A 21,923-nucleotide genomic window follows, 5' to 3' on the forward strand; every position below is an offset into this window, starting at 1 on the left:
TGTATAAATTACTTACTACCCCCTGTATAAATGACATAGTACCCCCTGTATAAATGACATAGTACCCCTGTATAAATTACATAGTGCCCCCTGTATAAACTACTTACTACCCCCTGTATAAATTACTTACTACCCCCTGTATAAATGACATAGTACTCCCTGTATAAATGACAAAGTACCCCTGTATAAATTACATAGTACTCCCTGTATAAATGACATAGTACCCCTGTATAAATGACATAGTACCCCTGTATAAATGACATAGTACTCCCTGTATAAATTACATAGTACTCCCTGTATAAATGACATAGTACCCCCTGTATAAATGACATAGTACTCCCTGTATAAATTACATAGTACTCCCTGTATAAATGACATAGTACCCCCTGTATAAATGACATAGTACTCCCTGTATAAATTACATAGTACTCCCTGTATAAATGACATAGTACTCCCTGTATAAATTACATAGTACTCCCTATATAAAACTTGCATTTTTGTTGTACTGTTCCATTGTAAATAACAATGTTAACCAGTGAGTTGCAGAAGGGAGTGTAATGTTACATTGTTGGGCAATAAAATGCTAAACTACTATAATAGGCAGACAATGGGTGATTGGACAATGTAAGAGCAGTACCTGACACTGTAAATCAGACATGACGAAACACCTTTCCAAAACATAGCTCAGATGGAACCCGTCTCCCCCAGACACGCAGCTCTAGTAGGTAACACATAAGGAAGTGTCTCTGCACTTTCATTTTCAGTTGTCTTACTCTATGGTATGAACACAATACAACCTGATGTCTGTATATGTGCAGCACCACAGTGGCAGAAGTAAAAATTACAACCTAAGCTCAGCTATGGCTTCTCTTGTATTGCTGTAGGAGTGTGTAGCTGTAATAGGGACACTGTATAGCTATGTTCCCACTACAGGATCAGAGCAGGGAAAGGCAGCCGACTCGTTCGCTTTGGCTGTCCAGGCATGATGGGAATTGTAGTTTTGCAACAGCTGGAGGGCCGAAGGTTCCCCATGCCTTGTCTAGGGTCAGGCAAACTGGACAACCCCTTTAAACATCTGCCAGACAGTATACATTGTACACAGTGTAGAGCTGATGTCTGAAGAAGACAAACCGCCCTGTGTCTGATAGCGTTCTAGTGTCATTGGTTCCTGAGTCAAATTAATTGCCAAGAAAAAATGACTAGTTTGGTTACTTGTAACATAGTTATTGTTATTGGCAGAGTTTTTCGGGAGGAATTAGCTCCCAGAATTGCTGCCTCCTGGGTTAGACAGACTGTCTGGCACACCAACACTTCATACATTTCAGGTCAAAGCACAGGATTTCCATTCAATCTGGCCTCAACCAGCTTCACAGTGTTTGCTTCCCATCCAGGGAAAGCAATTCACATCAGAAGTACAGAGAAAATCCTCAGTTGTAAAGCCTAGGATTAGGTGCAGGCAGGGCCGTATTCACCACTAGGCACCCGTGGTCCAGTGCCTAGGGCAGCACCTTGCGGGGGTCTGTCTCCCCCTCCCTTCTGAAATGGCTGATGTAAACAAGTGTAATGAACTCACTGTAATTATCCCTCCTAGCATTACAAAAATGCTACAATGTTGCAGATAAAGCCAGTCAGGGACTTGTTTACATCAGCTGTCTCAGAACGGAGGGGGGAGGAGGGGGAGACAGAGAGAGAGGCTCTCACACATTTATGTGTTTTAAGCAGAAAGCAGCAGCTCAGAACTGGGGGAAGGAGACTAAATAGATAATAAAAAGTATGGAAGGAATTGTTAGTTTCACTATGGGCAGCAGCATATCAAAAGTTACAGTATATTGGAACAGAATACCCCTTTAAAAGTTATTTTATATTTGTACATGTATAAATTTTCTGAAAACATACAAAGCAATAAAAACCTAAATCCAAGTAAATGTAACCAAGGAAGGCACAGCACACAGTATTGCTTGGGAAGGGATTGTAGGCATGGCTTCTAAATAAACAGATCAAGCTATTGTGTAATCATATATTATCCCACTCTGAGAACAAGGCAAGCATTCACGGGACACATTACACACAAAATAACCAGTACACCAATACACATGAAGCCCCTTTTAGGTCTACACGGTAACAATACTCACTTCACTCTCCACTTGGTAAGGACGCAGTGAAACTGTGCCACTAAACGTTGTGTAAGGGCAATTACTCATAAACTACAGCAAGAATAGGAATCTAGGTTCCTCCACCCATATGCAAATTCCCGACTCCTGTTATTTATGTAAAGTATAAACTAACCATAAGCTTAAAGGGTTATTCCTATCCTAGGTGATGGACATGCCATCATTTCTGTAATGTTAAGTTATATAGCACCAACAACATCATTCTGCAGCACTGGGAGGGGCCTTGGGGAGCTGTGAGAGGGGCTGCCCGAATGATCCTAAGATCATTTGGGCTGCCCATTGAAGTCAGTGTTGGTCTGCTGCTGGTCGCACAGGGTAATGAGCAGCAGACTGTAGCTGACGTGATCATTCAACATTTTGAAAGACCACAATCAACTGACATTGTTCATCGTGGTCTTTTAACATGCAATATTACGATTATCAGCTGCAATGGACAGTAATTGGACAAGTACGGCCGATAATAGCTTTCTGTAATAGGGCCTTAAGGGCCCTGCTTCCAAGAGATCACTAAGGTGTTTCTATTGTATGCCAAGTGGTTAGTTACGTTTAGTATCAGTATTAGTTGTCGGACATAGTTCAGGGTTATGCCGGTACATTTTCTAAGATGGCATGTGTACCTTGGCTGCCCAGATGTGTGCGGGATCCAGTAGGCATACTGTTACCAGGCACAGGAGGTGCTATTTCAAGGACAGCCTCTGTAACTTAAAGCGACTCTGTACCCACAATCTGACCCCCCAAACCGCTTATACTGTCAGATAGCTACTGTTAATCTCGGATCTGTCCTGGGGTTCGTTTGGCAGGTGATGCAGTTATTTTCCTAAAAAAAAAAAAATGTTAAACTTGCAGCGCTGTGTCAAATTGGTGTGGCCTACAGTGTCTGTGCCCTAGGCCTGCACTGCCTCTCGGTTCCTCCTCCCGCCTTCCTCATCATTAGAAACACCCATGGGCAGGATTTCTCCCAATCATCATTTGACTGAACACTGCACATGGGACTTGACGATCCACCACATGTCCAGCGTTCAGACAAGTGATAAATAGGAGAAATCCTGCCCGGGAAATTCCTAATGATGAGGAGGGTGGGGAGGAGGGACGGAGAGGCGGTGCAAGCCTAGGGCACAGACACGCTAGGCCACACCAATTTGACACTGCGCTGCAAGTTTAAAAGTTGTTTTTTAGAACAATAACTGCATCACCTGCTGAACGGACCCCAGGACAGATCTTGGATTAAAAGCAGCTATCTGACGGTACAAACGGTTTTGGGGAACAGAGTCGCTTTAAGGATCTCATACACCTGATACTTTCATTGGCCGTATTCGCCACTCACAGTATAAAATGTATGGGTCTCTCTTAACCCCTTTGTTCTGGAAGGGATAAGCCACAGCCAGAGCTCTCTGGACGAGGCCTAACCCTCTCTTTCCCCATAGAAAACACAGAAATGGTTGGCCATATTAAACTTTCCTATTTATAGGGAGGATAAAGGTCAGACGGGAGAGATAACTGACCAGAGATAACACAAGAAAAACAAAAACACTTTATCACTTTAAAATACAATCTGGCGACAATCCCCAACTTGCTTACATGTTTTGATCCTTTACAGATCTTTTGAAAGGCTGAAAGGCATGAGATGCATAATTGATCCTGTGGAATGACAAGTCTTGAATTTGTGTCTACAGTAAACAGACAACTATGTAGCCTGGTCCGGCTGTCATTTCCATTCCTACCTTAATGAAGCTAGTATAGGGATGGTTGGTTCAGATATGTTTACTGCATATTAACCCCTTAAGGACAGAGCCTGAAATGGCCTTAAAGGGAACCTGTCACCCCCCGTGCCGGGGTGACAGGCTCCCGACCACCCGTTAGAGCCCCATATACTTACCTAATCCCGCCGGGTCCCGCTTCTGGAGGTGGTCGGGTGACGGAGATCTCAGCCGCTGCAGCCCGGCGCGCGCGCTGAGAGATGAGTCCAACACCCATAGAGAATGACAGGAGAGTCCAGCGCTCCGTCATTCTCTATGAGCGTTGGACTCCACTCTCAGCGCGCGCGGCGGGCTGCAGCGGCTGAGATCTCCGTCACCCGACCACCTCCAGAAGCGGGACCCGGCGGGATTAGGTGAGTATAGGGGGCTCTAACGGGGGGTCGGGAGCCTGTCACCCCGCCACGGGGGGTGACAGGTTCCCTATAATGACAGAGACAAATTTTATGAATATGACCTGTGTCACTTTAGTCATTAATAACTTCGGGATGCTTTTACCTATCCGGCTGATTCTGAGATTGTTTTCTCGTGACATATTGTACTTTACATTTCTGGTAAATTGGAGTCGATACTCATAACAAATCTTTATGAAAAAAAACCCAAATAATGTGAAAAAATGCATTTTTCCAACTTTGAAACTTTTTTGCGTATACAGAAAGTGGTTATACCACATAAATTATATATTAAATAGCATTAGCAACATGTCTACTTTATGTTGGCGGCATTTATTAAACTATCTTTCATTTTTTTAGACAATAGGGAGCTTAAAACATTAGCAGCAAATTTCCAAATTTTCAGTAAAATTTCAAAATCAGATATTTTTAGGGACCTGTTCAGGTTTAAAGTGTATTTGAGGGGCCTGTATGTTAGAAAGCCCCACAAAGCACCCCATTTCAGAAACTGCACCCCCCAAACTCTGCAAAAGCATATCCAGAAAGTGTTTTAACCCTTTAGGGGAGTCACAGAAATAAAAGCTAAGTGTGTAAGGAATTTGAAAATTTTAATTTTCTGTGCAGAGATTTTATTGTAATCCAATATTTTTCATAATTATAAACCTATTACCAGAGAAATGCACCCCAATAATTATTGTCCCGTTTCTGCAGTTTATAGAAATACCCCATATGTGACCCTATTGCGCTATTTGACGCAACCACAAGCCTCAGATATAAGGGAGCGCCTAGTGAATTTCAACGCCTCCGTTATATTTGGTCATTTTTGACTGTACCACTTCAGGTTGGCAGAGGCTCTGGGGTGCCAAAACCTAAAAAACACCGCTAAAGGGACACCATTTAGAAAACTACACCCCTCAAGGAATGTAACAAGGGGTGCGGTGAGCATTTGGACCCCACAGGTGCTTCACAGATTTTCCGAACAATATGGCGTGAAAAAAGAAAAATTTATTTTTTACACTAAAACGTTGTTCTAGCCTTCAATTTTTCATTTTCTTAGAGGGATAAGAGGCAAAAAAAGACACAAAATGTGTAGCGCAGTTTCTCCCGAGTACGGAAATACCCCACATGTGGCGATAAAGTGCCAAGGGGGCGCAGGATGAGCCTCCAAAGGGAAGGAGCGCCAATTGGCTTTTGGAAGCTGAATTTCACTGAAAAGGATTTCAAGCGCCATGTCGCATTTACAGATCCCTCGTGCTGCCAAGACACTGGAAACCCCCCACAAGTGACCCCATTCTGGAAACTACACCCCTCAGGAATCTAACAAGGGGGGCAGTGAGCATATGGACCCCACTGGTGACGGGCACAAATGTGGAACAATGTGACGTAAAAGTAAAAAATTTCATTTTTTCACTTTCATGGCACAAATGTGCCCGTCATCAAGGGGTCCATATCCTCACTGCACCCCTTGTTAGATTCCCTGAGGGCTGCAGTTTCCAGAATGGGGTCACTTGTGGGGGGTTTCCAGTGTTTTGGCAGCACGAGGGCTCTGTAAATGCGACATGGCGTTCATCATCCATTCTAGCCAAATCCAACCTCCAAAATCCAAATGGCGCTCCTTCCCTTGGGAGGCTTGCCCTGCGCCCACATGGCGCTTTATGTCCACATGTGGGGTATTTACGGACTCGGGGGAAATTGCTTTACACATTTTTTTTTTTTTTTCCTCTTTTAACCCCTTGTGAAAATGATATATTCAAGGCTAAACCAACATTATAGTGTAAAAAATGTAATATTTCATTTTCACGCCACATTGTTCCACATTTGTGCCAGTCACCAGTGGGGTCCATATGCTCACTACACCCCTTGTTACATTCCCTGAGGGGTGCAGTTTCCATAATGGGGTCACTTGTGGGGGGTTTCAACTGTCTTGGCAACACAGGGGCCTTTTGAATGCAACATGGCCCCTCGAAATCCATTCCATCCAAATCCAGCCTTCAAAAACCAAATGGCGCTCCGTCCCTTCGGAGGCTTACCCTGCACCCGAATGGCGCTTTATGTACACATGTGGGGTATTTCCGTACTGAGGGGAAATTGCGCTACACATTAAATGTTTTTTTTTTATCTTTTAACCCCTTGTGAAAATGAAAAAATCATGACAAGATTAATGATTTAGAGTAAAAATTTTACAAAAATTACACTAAATGTTGGTCTAGCCTTGATTTTTTTCCATTTCCACAAGGGGTTAAAAAAGAAAATGAACACAAAACGTGTAGGGTAGTTTCCCCTGAGTACGAAAATACCCCACATGTGGGCATAATGTGCCATATGGGCACAGGGCAAGCCACCAAAGGGACAGAGCGCCATTTAGAGGCTGGAATGGAGGATGGAGGCCATGTCGCAATTACAAAGCTCCTGTGCTGCCAGGACAGTAGAAACCCCTGACAAGTGACTCCATTCTGGGAACTACACCCCATAAGGAATCTAACAAGGGGTGCAGTGAGGATATGGACCCCACTGGTGACGGGCACTTACGTAGAACATGTGCCGAGAAAATAAAAAATACAATTTTTTTCATTTTCACGTCCCAAATGTGGCCGTCACCAGGGGGCCATATCCCCGCTGCCCCCCTTGTTAGATTCCTTATGGGGTGTAGTTTCCAGAATGGGGTCACTTGGGGGGGTTTCTACTGTCCTGGCCGCACAGAGGCTTTGTAATTGCATCATGGCATCCTCTAATGGGAATGGAGGCCATACCTACTTAGCTGGGGAAAAGGGACAATTCTAATTTATTTGGGGGTATTAGGCCAATTATTAGTCTATAAGGTTGAAAATGACAGGTGTCCATCAAACTCAACCTGTGTTGATCCAGAGGAAGGCAAAAACCCCTCGTGAGGCAGACGACAGTAGCCTCATCACTGGGAAAAAATTCCTTCCCGACTCCATAATGGCGATCAGAATAATCCCTGGATCAACGTGACCCCTGAAATAGGAATAAGGAACAGAATTTAGATAATGTAGAACCCCAATGATGTGTGGTGCGCCTTGAAGCGATCCAGTATGCAGAGGCCGGGGTGATCAGGACAGGCGTCACACTGGAAAATGGTGTCCTTCCTGATCCCCCTGTTACGCCACACTCTGCACTTCTTCTGGGGTCTCCTGTTCTCCATTGTGGGGGACGTCACCTGGAGAATGTTGCCCTGGTGCGATACGGGGTCCTTCATATCCAGAAGCGCTGGGTCCGCTCCATGGCTGCTAAATATTAGGGCTCTATTACTACTTCTGATATGTTCGGATCGTGCCGCAAGCTACAGGGCAGCGAGGGACCGGAAGAGGGGGGTGCTGGTATAAAAGTTATCCCCGTACAGGTGGTAACCTTTATCCAGCAGTGGGAAGATCAGTTCCCGGACGATCTTCCCACTTGTTCCGAGGATGGGGGGGGGGGCATCTGGGGGCATCTGGGGCTGGATTCGGGTGTCCCTTCCTACATACACTCTAAGGGTACGTGCACACTGCGGAATCGCGACAGATAACCCTTCGTGCATTCCGCAGTTGGCACCCGCCGGCGGACTGATGCAGGCGCACGTCTCCGTCCGTGTCATAGACTCCATTCTATGCACGGGCGGATTCCGCTCTCCGTCCAACGTGTTCATTCTTTGGACGGACGATGGAATCCGCCCATGCATAACATGGAGTCTATGACACGGGTGGAGACATGCGCCCGCATCAGTACGCCGGCGGGTGCCAGCTGCGGAATGCACAAAGGGTTATCCTTTGCCATTCCGCAGTGTGCACGTACCCTAAATCTGTAAGTGTACCCTGAGGTACTCTCACAGAGTTTGGAGAATTTCACGCCATACCGTGATCTCTTATTGGGACGGTACTGGCGGAAAAGACGTGTCTGGGAGGCAGCGTATGCTACGCTACCCCCCAGACATGTCACTGGATGATGAGGATGATGAGGATGAATGGAGGAAAGAAGGATCCCCCCATTCATCCTTACTGGCTGTTTCGGTGTCGGAGGCAATAATAACGTATGCGTCCGACACCGAAAACACCCTGGGGGCCATCTTTATATGGGGACTAGTATATGGGGTATGTAGTGGTGTAGTGTCAAACTTTATTCAATGTAGTGTGGTGTAATGTAGTGTTTTTTACGTGTTTTTTTACAGTAAGTATAAAAAAAAAAAACCTACGCCAACCAAGGAGTTGCTGATAAATGTCGCACTTATGTGCGGCACTTATAAGCAGACCGTGGCAGTAGAATATAGAAAAAAAACACCCTACGCCAAAAAGGAGGAGTTGCTGATTAGCAGCGCACTTTCGTGCGATGCTGATCAACACTCAGCGGCGATAGGGTGCGGAAAATAGAAAAAAAAAATTTTGAAAAAAAACAAAAACCTTTTTCTACATTCTGAACATCCCTGTAGCTGTTGATAAGTGTATTACACATATCAGCCGCTAGAGGGCAGCAGAGCGCAAAATACTGAAAAAGCCGACGCTGGAGCCGAAAATAGTCGAGAGAAGCCGAACGTGACGTCACGGAGGAAGCCGAAGACCCGAACGAACACGAGGACGCCGCGAACCCGGAAGACGCCGATCAGGAGCCCGGGACAGGTGAGTAATGTACAAATACCTGCTCTGGACCCCTCAGCTACCTAGCTGAGGGGTCCAGGGCAGGTATTTACTATTTTGTGGGACTCTGATCGCCGTGCCACCGGCCCGATCGCCGTGAACGGCCGGCCGGCCGTTCACGGCGATCGGACCGGTGGCGCGGTGACCACCATTACTTTTTACAGTAATGGCGGTCGGTGCTGCCATTTTTTCCCGGGTCATCGGGTCACCGATGACCCGGAAAGGTTCCGATCGCCGCTATTGGCTGATCTGAATTGATCAGCCTATAGCGGCGATCGTAAGCACGGGGGGGTGTTAACCACCCCCCGTGCCATGAAGCTAAGATGGCCTGCTATGATTTATAGCAGGCCATCTTCCCCGACCGCTGTGTGTGAACACACAGCGATCGGGGAAACATCGGGCGTACCTATACGACCGTTTACGTTAAAGCCCACCCTGCGGGGGCGTATAGGTACGCCCGATGTCGTTAAGGGGTTAAAGGGGTTATCCAGCACTACAAAAACATGGCCACTTTCTTCCAGAGACAGCCCCACTCTTGTCTCCAGCTTGGGCGGGGTTTTGCTGCTCAGTTCCATTGAAATGAATGAAGCTTAATTGCAAGCCATGTTATATCATATCTAGGCACTATAGGGGACATTTATTAAAGAGGTTGTCCGGGAAAAATAAACATTTGGCCAGGCTGTGGGGAAAATTTTGGTAATGGTGCATTTACACAGACAGATTTATCTGACAGATTATTGAAGCCAAAGCCAAGAATGGATTTGAAAAGAAGACAAATCTTAATTTTTCCTTTAAGACCTGTTCATTGTTCATAGTCTGTTCCTGGCTTTGGCTTCAATAATGTTATATATCTGTCAGATAAATCTGTCTGTGTAAACACATCCTAAGGCGTACTTACTTTTCCCGTTCCCCTGTCACTGCTGGATTCCAGGCTGCCCAATCTGTGTTTCCATAACATACGATAACGATGCGCTCCTGCTGGAAATTGTCACTCAGCACAGACTCTATACTGAGTGCAACGTCATTGGATGTTCTGAAAACACAGGAAGCATTGCAGAGTGGGCATCCAGGGATCCGGCAGTGGCGGGGAAACTGGACAAGTAAGTATACATTAAAGACAGGCCCCCCACAGCCCTAGCAGCCTCGCCAAGTACTTATTTTTCCCAGGCCACTTCTATAACTCTGGCTGCTTTCCACCAGGTTTAAAAATGTCCATGGGGCGCAGAGGCTCGCAGGAGTTATGAAGAGGCACAATGCCTCTACATAAATCCTGGGCGCACCAGAGCCCCTCCATGTGCCAGCTCAGAGAGAATAAAATACTGTATTTGCAAAGCAAGCTATGGCAAATATATTTAAGCATATTGCGCCTATCTGCGCCACAAAATGGCATCTCTTTCATTTAATAAATGTCTCCCTTTATGTGCTATAGAAATATTGTATGTAACCAAATGAAAAAAAAAAGTATTTCTTTGAGTGCCTATTCTTAGTAAAAAAAAAAAAAATAATCCCCATATACTTGGTGTATCTACATAACTCTGCCTCTTAGCTCCGATTACACGGGGTGATGTCCTGGAGCAAGCAAGCGCCGACCTGTCAGGCCAGCGTTTGCTTGCTCCTCATTCCCTGCTTGCTGCCGGTGCTATTACATGCACATAAAGCAAGCGGGAAAGTGCGGGGAGGCTGTGGGGAGCTACAAGGGGCCTCCATCGATGATCATTAGATCGTCCGGGTAGCACATAGGAGATAGCGGCGGTCTGCTTCCGCTGCTCCTATTACACACAGCGACGGCAGCAAATCACTGCTATGCTCCTTGTTTGTCTTTCAACATGTTGAAAGACATTAAAAGACAACGATCAGCCGACATTGTTCATGCAGCTGATCAATGTTTTCAATTACACAAAGCGATTATGGGCCACAACGCTAATCAGCCAAATACCGCCGATAATCGCTTCGTGTAATAGGGCCTTTACTCCCACCGTAAACTATGTTACAGAGGTATATGATAATGTTAATTTTTTCACATGTAAACATTCCTTTTTTTGTTGGAATAACAGAATTCAATGTATTCCCATATAAAATAAACAACATGGCCCATTTACGTTCGGTAACCCATCATTTACAGATGGATTTAGAAAGGTGTGGCAGCGGTATTAATTATTCTATATTGTGTGACCCTGCCAAATGTACACACAACTCTGCACGTTGCACGGACAAGTTTGTAAGTAACACCAGGATGCCTCTGTAACAGGTCTTACCCATTCTGGATTTTCCTTTTTACCCTAGCCAAGAGTTTCTTAATCTTAAAATTCTTTGACTACAAATTTCCTGAAAACAATGGAGCATGTGACAAAGTATATTAGAAAACTGAAGAACTTAAGGGGGTTATCCTGCACAACAAAAACATGGCTACTTTTCCCCCTCTCTTGTCTCCAGATTGGGCGGGGTTTTGAAACTCAGTTCCATTTAAGTAAATGGAGCTTAATTGCAAACCTCACCTGAACTAGAGACAAGAGAGGGGGGAAAAGTGGCCATGTTTTTGTAGTGCTGAATAACCCCTTTAAACTCCACCTGATGGGAGAGCTATATCACAGCTTGCCATTAGGGAGGGCGGAGGAGCTACCAGTGACAACTGGATACCATTCTATTGCACTAGCTTTGAGGCTGCAGCTCTAGGGATCAATAGCTGTAATGGTAATAGTAATAGTAAAGAATAAAAGGACAGCCCTCACATGTAGTTTTTTTTTTTTTGTGGCGATTTTCTGGCCTCCAAAAAATGGCAGAAAAAAACGCCAATGGAACCCATGGCATTTTATTTTCACGCATTTGCGTTGTTTTCTGGTGTTTTTGGTTTATGTATTTTTGTGTGCACCAAGTTGGCTGTACTTTCTTTTCCTCTGCCATCACATGATATAGTTATTGGACCAAAAAGGTACAAAAATGCCAGGGGAAAGAAAAAAACGCCATACACGCAGCAATGCCGCTTTTAAGACAACCAGGACATTTCCCTTTGTAACAACTGGAGTCGTGGATCCACTGCACCGCCGCTGCGTAAGCCACACCAGAGAGCAGAGACTAAGGGGCCGCTAGTCTTCGGACAGGAACAATGGAGAGCTGGGGCCACACGCTAAGGGAAACATGCAGAGGCTCCAACAAAGCAAGGGCAGGACAGGTGCGGGTATATATAGTGTGCAGGTGTATTGTGTGCACACCAATCAGGGACGCACTGTCACTTTGAATGTACGCAGAGCTGGTGCACGTGCGCCCTAGGAGACAGGGATGTGTGCGCCGGCCCAGAGAGAGCTGAGAAGGGGAGAAGGAAGCAGGAGACTGCCAGGACTGAGGTAACAGGCAGCCGCGGCAGGGGGCGAGAGAGGAACTGCAACTGGGAATGACAGCACGGCCGTCATGTGTTTGTAAAAGGAAATTTTCTGATGGGATGAACCCAAGATTGAATTTTCTGGCCACAATTCTAAGCATCATGAGGGAGATCTATCAAACTGGTGTAAATTACAATTGTCTTAGTTGCCCCTAGCAACCAATCAGATTCCACCTTTCATTTTTCAAAGAATTTGTGAGAAATGAAAGATGGAATCTGATTGGTTACTAGGGGCAACTGAGCCAATTCTACTTTACACCAGTTTGATAAATCTCCCCCCCCCCCCATGTCTTGAGGAAACCAGGTACTGCTTATCACCTGCCCAATACCATGCCTGTAGTGAAGCATGGTGGCGTCACCATGATATGGGGGGATTTCAATTGCTGGGACAGGTAGACTGGTCAGGGTTGAGGGAAAGCTGAATGGAGAAAAGTACAGATTTTCTGACTGAAAACCTCATCCAGAGTGCTAGGATCTCAGATTGGGCCGAAGGTTCTCCAACAAGACAATGACCTTAGTACACACCCAAGACAACACAGGAGCGGCTTAGGAAAAACTCTGTGAATGTCCTTGAGTGGCCCAGCCAGAGCTCAAACAAAACATCTTTGGAGAGACCTGAAAATGGCCGTTCACCAACAGTATCAATTGAACCCAACAGAGTTAAGCCATTCTGCAGAGAAGAATGGCACAAAATGCCCAAATCCTGGTGTGAAAACCTTGTGCATCATACCCAAGAAGACTGGAGGAGCTGCCAAATATGCTTCAACCGGAATACTGATGTCAACGAAAAATTTGAGTTTTTCTCTTTTTAATAAATTAGCAAAGATTTCTTTTTTCACTTTGTGATTATGGAGTATTAAGTGCAGAATGATCAGGGAAAAAAAACATGATTTTTAACTTTTAGCACAAGGCAGTAACATAACAAAATTTTCTGAATAAATTCTATATCAATGTAAGCAGACACTAAAAAAAGAAGTGTAGTAACTTCAATCAAATCCTGAAAAAAGAACTAGAGAAGTAAAATAGCGTAACTGAGATAACTGAGATGGTTTCTTCTGTTGTTCTTCCTATAAGTAGTGATAAGCAAACATCAAAAAAAAAGTCCAGGTTTGGCCACGTGGCAGAACCAGAACCATCATCATTCAACCCCTAGCATCTTGAAAAGTTGGATGCCGCCCTATGGTGTCCTGAAAAACATGGATACAGCCATAGGCCATAGCCTGTATCAATGTTTTTCTGGTGGCACTAGGACAGCACCCAACAGTGGTACTGTTGCTGCACTTCAGGAGCTTGGGAACACCTCTTTGACTCTTTGTACTATGGAAAAGAGGAAGCACAGCTGGATATATCAAAAGTAACAAGTGTCTCCTTGACCAAACAGCTATCTAACAATGTCAGTAGTTTGCAACGTACATTGAGGCTGATAATATTTCCACCTTTCTGCTACTTTATGACCTGTTCTCTGTCCTTTCTGGCTTTGGCTTCAAATCTTTGGCAGATAGTCTGTCAGATAATCTTTCTGTGTAAATGGACTCTTAGGGCCCTATTCCACGGGACGATTATTGTTCGCATAATCGTTAACGATAAACAATCCAAACGACTGCTATTGCGAAAGACCTGAAATGGTTCACCCATTTACATGGAACGATAATCATTACTTATGATCATTCTTGCGGTCGTCTTGTCGTCGCTATTGTGTTCGTCACTACTGCGAACGACTGAACAACGTCTTATTTAATGCGAAAGAGCAACGATAAAAATAGGTCCACGTCTTATTAAACGATCAACGATTTCTCGTTCGGTCATTAATCGTTAACTGCTGTTCAACCGAACGATTATCACTTAAATTTGAACGACTTAACGATAATCTGAACGATAATCGTCCCGTGGAATAGGGCCCTTACACACAAATATCTGACCAATTTATCTAATAGATTTTTCTTAAGCCAAAGCCAGGAATGGATTTGAAAAGAGGAAAAATCTCAGTCTTTCCGTTAAGACCTGTTCTTTGTTTATAGTAGGTTCCTGGCTTAAAAAATCTGTCAGATAAATTGGTCAGATATCTGTGTGTGTAAAAGGATCCATACACGTTAAAGTGTCACTGTCGTTACAAAAAATTTGTCATAGAGATATGTCAAAAGTTTTGATCCATCCAAGTCTGAGTGTTCAGTCCTGTACTGATTGGAAGAACGAGCAAGGAGAAGATACGCTGCAGCATGTCCGCTCTCTGCTCTAAGTTAAAAAAGTTTGGCTCCATAGAGCTTCATTATATTTTTCTAACTGCAGCGCATCTTCTCCCTGATCCGTATGGGTCTGAACACTCAGACACAGACCAATCCAAACTGTTTTCATGTCTCTATAACATGTCAAAAGTTTTTTCTAACGACAGTGACACTTTAAATATGTACAGTCTATACACAGGATAAACCATAGATGTCTGAAAGCTGGAGTTCCCAAGATTTATTTGTCACCTTTTTTGTTGCACAAGCTCACCTTGCAGCACAGGAGGCAGAAGCTTCAGAGTAAAGAAGATGGGATATCATCAGATATTAATAGCATACAAGTGGCAAACGTTCTAATCATATGTGGGGAAAACCCCGCAAAGCCACAGACAACCCCTGTGTGAATGTGGGAAAATCAGAAGAACAGAAATACTTACAGTCTTGAGAATCAGCAAGTAGAGCAAACTTCAGATTAACATTCTGAGCACACATATTTAGCTTCTCCATTCAGCACAAGCATACATAACCTGACAGACAACAACGACTGACCAGATTGTTCGCTAAAGTGTTAAAAAGACTACATAGTAAACAACATAAAAGAAGATAAAAGTGGTAGACGGAGATTTACTCACTTATTTAAGCATGTTCCTTTAACAGTGTACAGCAGACGTGTTGGTGTAGGGTTCCAGTAACACCCACTGTGTCACAAGGAAGTTATTGGCTGCAGAAAGAAGTCTGACAGACCAGTCCACCAATGTGGTTGTCTTCGTGAAGAAAGGTTCTCTGTTAACTAATACAGTGCCAAACATGCTTCAGAAACCTTATTTTTAAGAATTTTTGGTGATGTTTTTAATTATTTTCCTTTTTACTGTCTGTATTATAAAAGAAAAATGCTAAAGACTAGTTGCAAAGACTGCTACAGAGGGCTGGACGTCTGCGGCTTGCATCCTGGGCAGATGGCCTGATCAGTACAATAAATCCCCATAGATACAGTATATATATATATATATATATATATATATATATATATATATATATGTGTATTAAGGTACAATCTTCCATATTCTTCACATACAGTATTTAAAATGTATAATGCCGATGTACGATACGGACAGTGTTTGTAATAAAGAGTCTCACATTAGTTGCCAGACTCACATACAAATACTATTGTGTTCCTTTGTCTGGGCTCATTGGTGCTGAGATGTCAAACGCCTACACCGTATAAACATCACTCCTACGGGTCCTGGGCATCACTAAACTCTTTATCGGCTTTATATATACAATGTCTTCTCATTGTTCTACGAACAGATTTTGATTATTTAAGTTTATGTATCAGAGATGTTATGTTATAATAATATTTAAGGATGTACAACAAAAATACAGAATAATAAATAATAGTTAACCAACAACTGGTCCCTTGGTCAAACAAGTAGGTTATGGATATTATAACGGCATAATCTAGGAAAACAATACCTTGCTACAGGTAAGAATCCTATTGTTATATCAGCAGATATCTGCTAGCCATAGGCCGCCCTGAGGTGCGGAGTCTAAAGGTATGGATGGTTTTCACTAGAGAATCTTGCATATGGGCAGGCCTGTATTTAGAGTTCATGCTGCCCTAGGCACCTTGCTTGCTGAGGCGCCCCCCCCCCCTCCCGGCACTGGCTGGTTACATGCATGGTATATACCCTGGCACTTGTGTGCCGCTCTGCTTGATGCCCGCTATTCTCATCAAACAGACGTGATGGAGGAAGGAAGGAGGCCGGGGACGTCTTAGTTCGGGGGCCGCTTCTGTCCAGTGTGGGACTGGGGCACCTGGGGCCCACCAATATAGAACCAGTGAGACACGACATGCTGACCCCGCTCCTTTCCTGAATTCATCTGTATCTGTGACAAATCCCTACATTTATACAGCTCTCCGGCTATGCTGGGAGTTGTAGTCTCTGAGAGGACAACCCTGTAATAAATCACTGTGTGCTGAGACTCCTGGAGGCTGCAATCTGTGGGTGACAACCATCAGCCCTGAAGGTCCAGCAATACATCTGTCTACGCTGTACTACAACTCCCAGGGCTGCAGACTGTCAGTACATGCTGGGAGTTGTAGTTCCTGTAGCTGTTGTAGTTGGGTCCTATACACTGGATGCTTTGTGGGAGATCAGAATACAGAGATCTGTGGGGGCTCAGTGCAGGGAAGTGACCCCAGAACATCACTAAGATATAGGGGGAGATGTTTTTGTTCTATCCCCTATTAGTGATGTTCTGGGGTCACTTCCCTGCACTGAACCCCTACAGATCTATGTATTCTTATATGCCACAAAACATCCAGTGTATAGGACCCAACTACAACAGCTGCAGGCACTACAATTCCCAGCATATGCTGAGGGCTGCAGACTGTCGGTACATGCTGGGAGTTGTAGTGCCTGCAGCTGTTGTAGTTGGGTCCTAGGTGCATTATACACTGGATGCTGTGTGGCATATAATAATACAGAGATCTGTGGGGGCTCAGTGCAGGGAAGTGACCCCAGAATATCACTAATATGGTAGGGGGAGATGTTTTATCCCCAATTAGTGATGTTCTGGGGTCACTTCCCTGCACTAAGCCCCCACTGATCTATATATTCTTATATGCCACCTAGGGCCCAACTACAACAGCTGCAGGCACTACAACTCCCAGCATGTACTGACAGTCTGCAGCCCTCAGCATATGCTGGGAGTTGTAGTGCCTGCAGCTGTTGTAGTTTGATTCTAGTTTAAAAGTTTGCGCTAGTGTACTGTAGTGTACGCGGGGCTGTGTCAGTACACTACCGCAAACCATACACTGACCCATTTAGACCCCAATGGTACACAGGCTCTGCACACTATAGAATTGTTTACAGTGCAGTTCCTTATGACTCACAGGTGACGTCTTCTCCCATTGCCGTTGCTCACTTTTTGCTTTCTTCTCCATCTGGCGCAACCATCATGAAGACTTCTCTGACCACAACTCGTCTGCAGGCGGGCAGCTGGGGGGGGCTGAGGAAGGGAGGCAGCTGGGGGTGACTGGGGAAGGGAGGCAGCTGGGGGGGGGCTGAGGAAGGGAGGCAGCTGGGGGGGGGGCTGAGGAAGGGAGGCAGCTGGGGGGTGGGGCTAAGAAAGGGAGGCAGCTGGGGGGGCTGAGGAAGGGAGGCAGCTGGGGGTGACTGGGGAAGGGAGGCAGATGGGGGTGACTGGGGAAGGGAGGCAGATGGGGGTGACTGGGGAAGGGAGGCAGCTGGGGGGGGGCTGAGGAAGGGAGGCAGCTGGGGGTGACTGGGGAAGGGAGGCAGATGGGGGTGACTGGGGAAGGGAGGCAGCTGGGGGTGACTGGGGAAGGGAGGCAGCTGGGGGTGACAGGGGAAGGGAGGCAGCTGGGGGTGACTGGGGAAGGGAGGCAGCTGGGGGGGCTGAGGAAGGGAGGCAGCTGGGGGTGACTGGGGAAGGGAGGCAGCTGGGGGTGACTGGGGAAGGGAGGCAGCTGGGGGGACTGGGGAAGGGAGGCAGCTGGGGGTGACTAGGAAAGGGAGGCAGCTGGGGTGGGCTGAGGAAGGGAGGCAGCTGGGGGTGACTGGGGAAGGGAGGCAGCTGGGGGTGACTGGGGAAGGGAGGCAGCTGGGGTGACTGGGGAAGGGAGGCAGCTGGGGGTGACAGGGGAAGGGAGGCAGCTGGGGGGGGCTGGGGAAGGGAGGCAGCTGGGGGGGGACTGGGGAAGGGAGGCAGCTGGGGGGGGACTGGGGAAGGGAGGCAGCTGGGGGAGACAGGGGGGAAAAGCTGGGGTGACAGGGGGGGAGCAGCTGGGGTGACGGAAAGGGGAGCAGCTGGGGGTGGCAGGGGCAGGGCGAGAATCTGGGGAGGCAGGGGGAGCATCTGAGGGGGCAGGGGGAGCCGCTGGGGTGGCAGGGAGAGGATGGGGGCAGCTGGGGTGGCAGGGGAGAAGCTGGGGGGACAAGGGGAGAAGAGGGAGCAACTGGGAAGCAGAGGAGCAGATGGGGGCACAGGCAGGGGGAGCAGATGGGGGCAGGGGGAGCAGATGGGGGGCACAGGCAAAGGGGGCAGATGAGGGCAGGGGGGGCAGATGGGGGGCACAGGCAGGGGGAGCAGATTGGGGCAGGGGGAGCAAATGGGGGGCACAGGCAAGGGGAGCAGATGGGGGCAGGGGGAGCAGATGGGGGGCACAGGCAGGGGGAGCAGATGGGGGCAGGGGGGGCACAGGCAGGGGGAGCAGATGGGGGCAGGGGGAGCAGATGGGGGGCACAGGCAGGGGGAGCAGATGGGGGCACAAGCAGGGGGAGCAGATGGGGGCACAGGCAGGGGGAGGAGCTGTGGGGGGGAAGAGGGAACAGCCGGGGGCAGAGGCAGACCGGTCAGGTCCCCCCAAAGCAGCTTCGTGGCGTCCGGGGTGAGCTCCTTCCGGCACACGCTGCTTCTATCTCAGGCCGGCAGCTCACCCCTGCAGCCCCGCAGTGCCCGAACTTCTTCCTGCTGCAGCGCTCGTGACGTCATCGCGCCGAGCAGGAAGAAGTTCGGGCACTGCGGGGCTGCAGGGGTGAGCTGCCGGCCTGAAATAGAAGCAGCGTGTGCCGGAAGGAGCTCACCCCGGATGCCCCGGGGCTGCACAACGGTGTCGGCGGTGGCGGCAGCGGCGGTGTGGCCCCCCCCCACACCGCCGTGGCCCCCCCCCCACACCGCCTGTAGGTGCCGCCCCCTGCAGGGCGCCGCCCTAGGCACCGGACCACGGGTGCCTAGTGGCAAATACGGCCCTGCATATGGGGCTCGAACATGACTGCGAGCCTTCCGGGACAGATGCCGTATTACACGTAGCGATTATCGTTCAAAGATTTGCTATAACGATTTCTCGCTAGTGATAACTAGCGATTTTTAAGCAAATGATTCTGAGGTTATTACATTCACTGATTATTGTTATGAACGATTGTTTTTACGTTGTTATATGGTCGCTAATCAGTCCTCAGGACAGCCCACACAACATGTTTTATCAGCAAATGACTTATTACACGAACAAATATGCGAACGAACGGTGAACTACCAACGATAATTTTTCATGTTGAAAGACCAGAGTGAACGATTTTTAATTAGTCGTTTCATTGTTGGGTGTTATTACACAGACAGATCATTGTTCATTTTAATCGTTTTAGCGAATTTTTAAACAATAATCGTTCCGTGTAATAGGGCCTTAATACTATCTGCCATGAAAACACTATTTGTGTATGTTTTAGGGTAAATCATTACAGACTGATGTAATGATTATTATTTTGCACCATGAGCATATTGGGTTGCATTGCTTAAAGGGGTTATCCAGTGCTACAAAAACATGGCCACTTTTCCCCCTACTGTTGTCTCCAGGTCAGATGCAGTTTGCAATTAAGCTCCATTTACTTCAATGAAACTGAGTTTCAAAACCCCACCCGATCTGGAGACAACAGTAGGGGGAAAGTGGCCATGTTTTTGTAGCGCTGGATAACCCCTTAAATCACTGAAAAGGTGAAAAATCCAACCATATATCCGTTATATCCATATATCCAATTGCACAGAAGAGCTTCAGCACAGAGCAATCTCAGATGGGGGCCTGGTCTAGGGAATCATGTATTCTTTTCTATCACGTGAATGGCAAGATGCCTATGCATTGCATATTAGTTAGAGATCGAACCATAATGCTCTATAGAAAGAAGGAAAGCCGGCAGATACAGCATGTCCCTCTGGCTAATGTGTAAGTGGATAATCTGGCATTGATGTAAATGTTACTGTGGCATGGACCACCTACCCCCACCCGTTGGAGACAAAGTACAGCCATTCAGAAGAATGTTTTAATCCATTGGCAGTGGCCTTCTTTGTAAGCTTTGGCTAAAATCCATGGAGGATTACATGATTTAAGATCACCATATATACCATTTATACTTATGTCGGCTGAAGTCTGTGGGAGTCACCCAAGACTTCACCGACAGATGATCAGGTGTGATGGAACTTCACTGCCCAACTCCTTTGTTCTCAAAGAGATAAGCTACCGCCAGAGCTGTCTGGCTGCGGCTTATGGCCCTATTCCACGGGTCGTTTTAGAGGAGCAAACGAGCGCTATTAGCGCTCGTTTGCTCCTCGTTCGCCGCTCGCTGCCGCCGCTATTCAACGCGGCTGCAGCGAGCGGGTGAGTGCGGGAGGGGCGGCGGGGAGCTGCGGGGGGGCTGCTCGGAGGATCGCTGATCGTCCGGGCAGCCCATAGGATATAGCAGCGTCTGCTGCCGATGCTCCTATTCAACGGAGCGACGGCAGCAGATCGCTGCTATATCAGTCGCTTGTTTTTTAACATGTTGAAAAACAAGCGACTGCAACGATCAGCCGACATGAACGATGTCGGCTGATCGTTGCCCTCTATTCCACGGAACGATTATCGTCCGTAGTGGTCGATATAGTCCGAAAACGAACGATAATCGTACCGTGGAATAGGGCCATTACCCCTCCCTAAAGAGAATAATTATCCATGTGTATGGGGAGGATCTATCTAACCTTGACTTGCACGCTATGCCCAAGTATTACATGTAATATGGAATCCCAAGAAGCGAAACGTAGCAAAGATTATGATTATATCAAGGTAATGATTAGTAGTGTTGAGTGTCTTGGATAGATGGAATTTACAATATACATAAATAAAAATTGCAATAGTATACAAATAGTTAGGGACACACTGCAGTAAAATAGTTGACATTACCAGAAAGGAATTGCTAGAGCATATGACCTACAATAGTAAATAAAGAAATAAAGTTATATAGCCTTTAGAATTACCATCATTTAACTGCTATCTCCCCAAGAAGACAAAAGTATAAATCACAAGATTTACATCCCCTGAGCCTGTGGGCCCTATTAGACAGGGCAGTTTATGTAACAGATCCTGTGTTATAGGGCCAGCGATCAGCCGATCCACAAGCAAGCGCTCATTCGTCAGCAGACTACATTGTTTGAAACTATCAAAAAATGATCGGCCATACATTTCCCCATTTTATAGAGAATATGCAGCTGACGAATGATGGCAGCAAAAGATAACAAGAATCCAGAGATCCTTTGGGAGGCCTTCCTTGCAAGGTGCCTGAGCTGTCTGACATATATAACACATATTTATATACACAGTGATACTTTGGTTTAAGAGTAACTTGGATTGAGAGCGTTTTGCATGAAGAGCTCACAGTTTTTCAAAATTGTGACAGCGCCATGTACTGGGTGGGAGAGAAAGTCGGGGAGGGGCACAGCCTGCATAGAGGGGCCTACAGCCCTGTACTCTGACCCAGGAAGTCTCCCTCACCTTCCAGATCATAGCAGATCCACTTCAGGCTGGGGCTCACATCAGGGGACAGGACTGTG

The 21,923-nt window shown here is 46.6% G+C and overlaps 1 protein-coding gene across 4 annotated transcripts in view; it reads right to left on the reverse strand.

Annotated features, from left to right (window-relative positions):
• The window catches only part of DAO (D-amino acid oxidase), a 67,653-nt gene that overhangs the window by 28,877 nt on the left and 16,853 nt on the right, over positions 1-21,923 (reverse strand). Inside the window, exon 1 of one of the 4 annotated variants that reach the window (XM_069961398.1) lies at positions 15,176-15,235. The exons of 1 other annotated variant lie outside the window; for it this stretch is intronic. Coding sequence is in view for 1 of the 3 variants with exons in the window: in XM_069961395.1 (XP_069817496.1) it covers positions 638-681 (44 nt within the window). In the remaining 2 variants the exon portion in view is untranslated. Of the gene's footprint in view, positions 1-637; positions 725-2,132; positions 2,157-15,175; positions 15,236-21,923 lie in introns of those variants that run through there. 2 more of the 4 variants (XM_069961399.1, XM_069961395.1) reach the window with 2 other exon arrangements.

This window comes from Dendropsophus ebraccatus, chromosome 3, assembly GCF_027789765.1.
Source record: "Dendropsophus ebraccatus isolate aDenEbr1 chromosome 3, aDenEbr1.pat, whole genome shotgun sequence".
NCBI classification, from domain to species: Eukaryota; Metazoa; Chordata; class Amphibia; order Anura; family Hylidae; genus Dendropsophus; species Dendropsophus ebraccatus.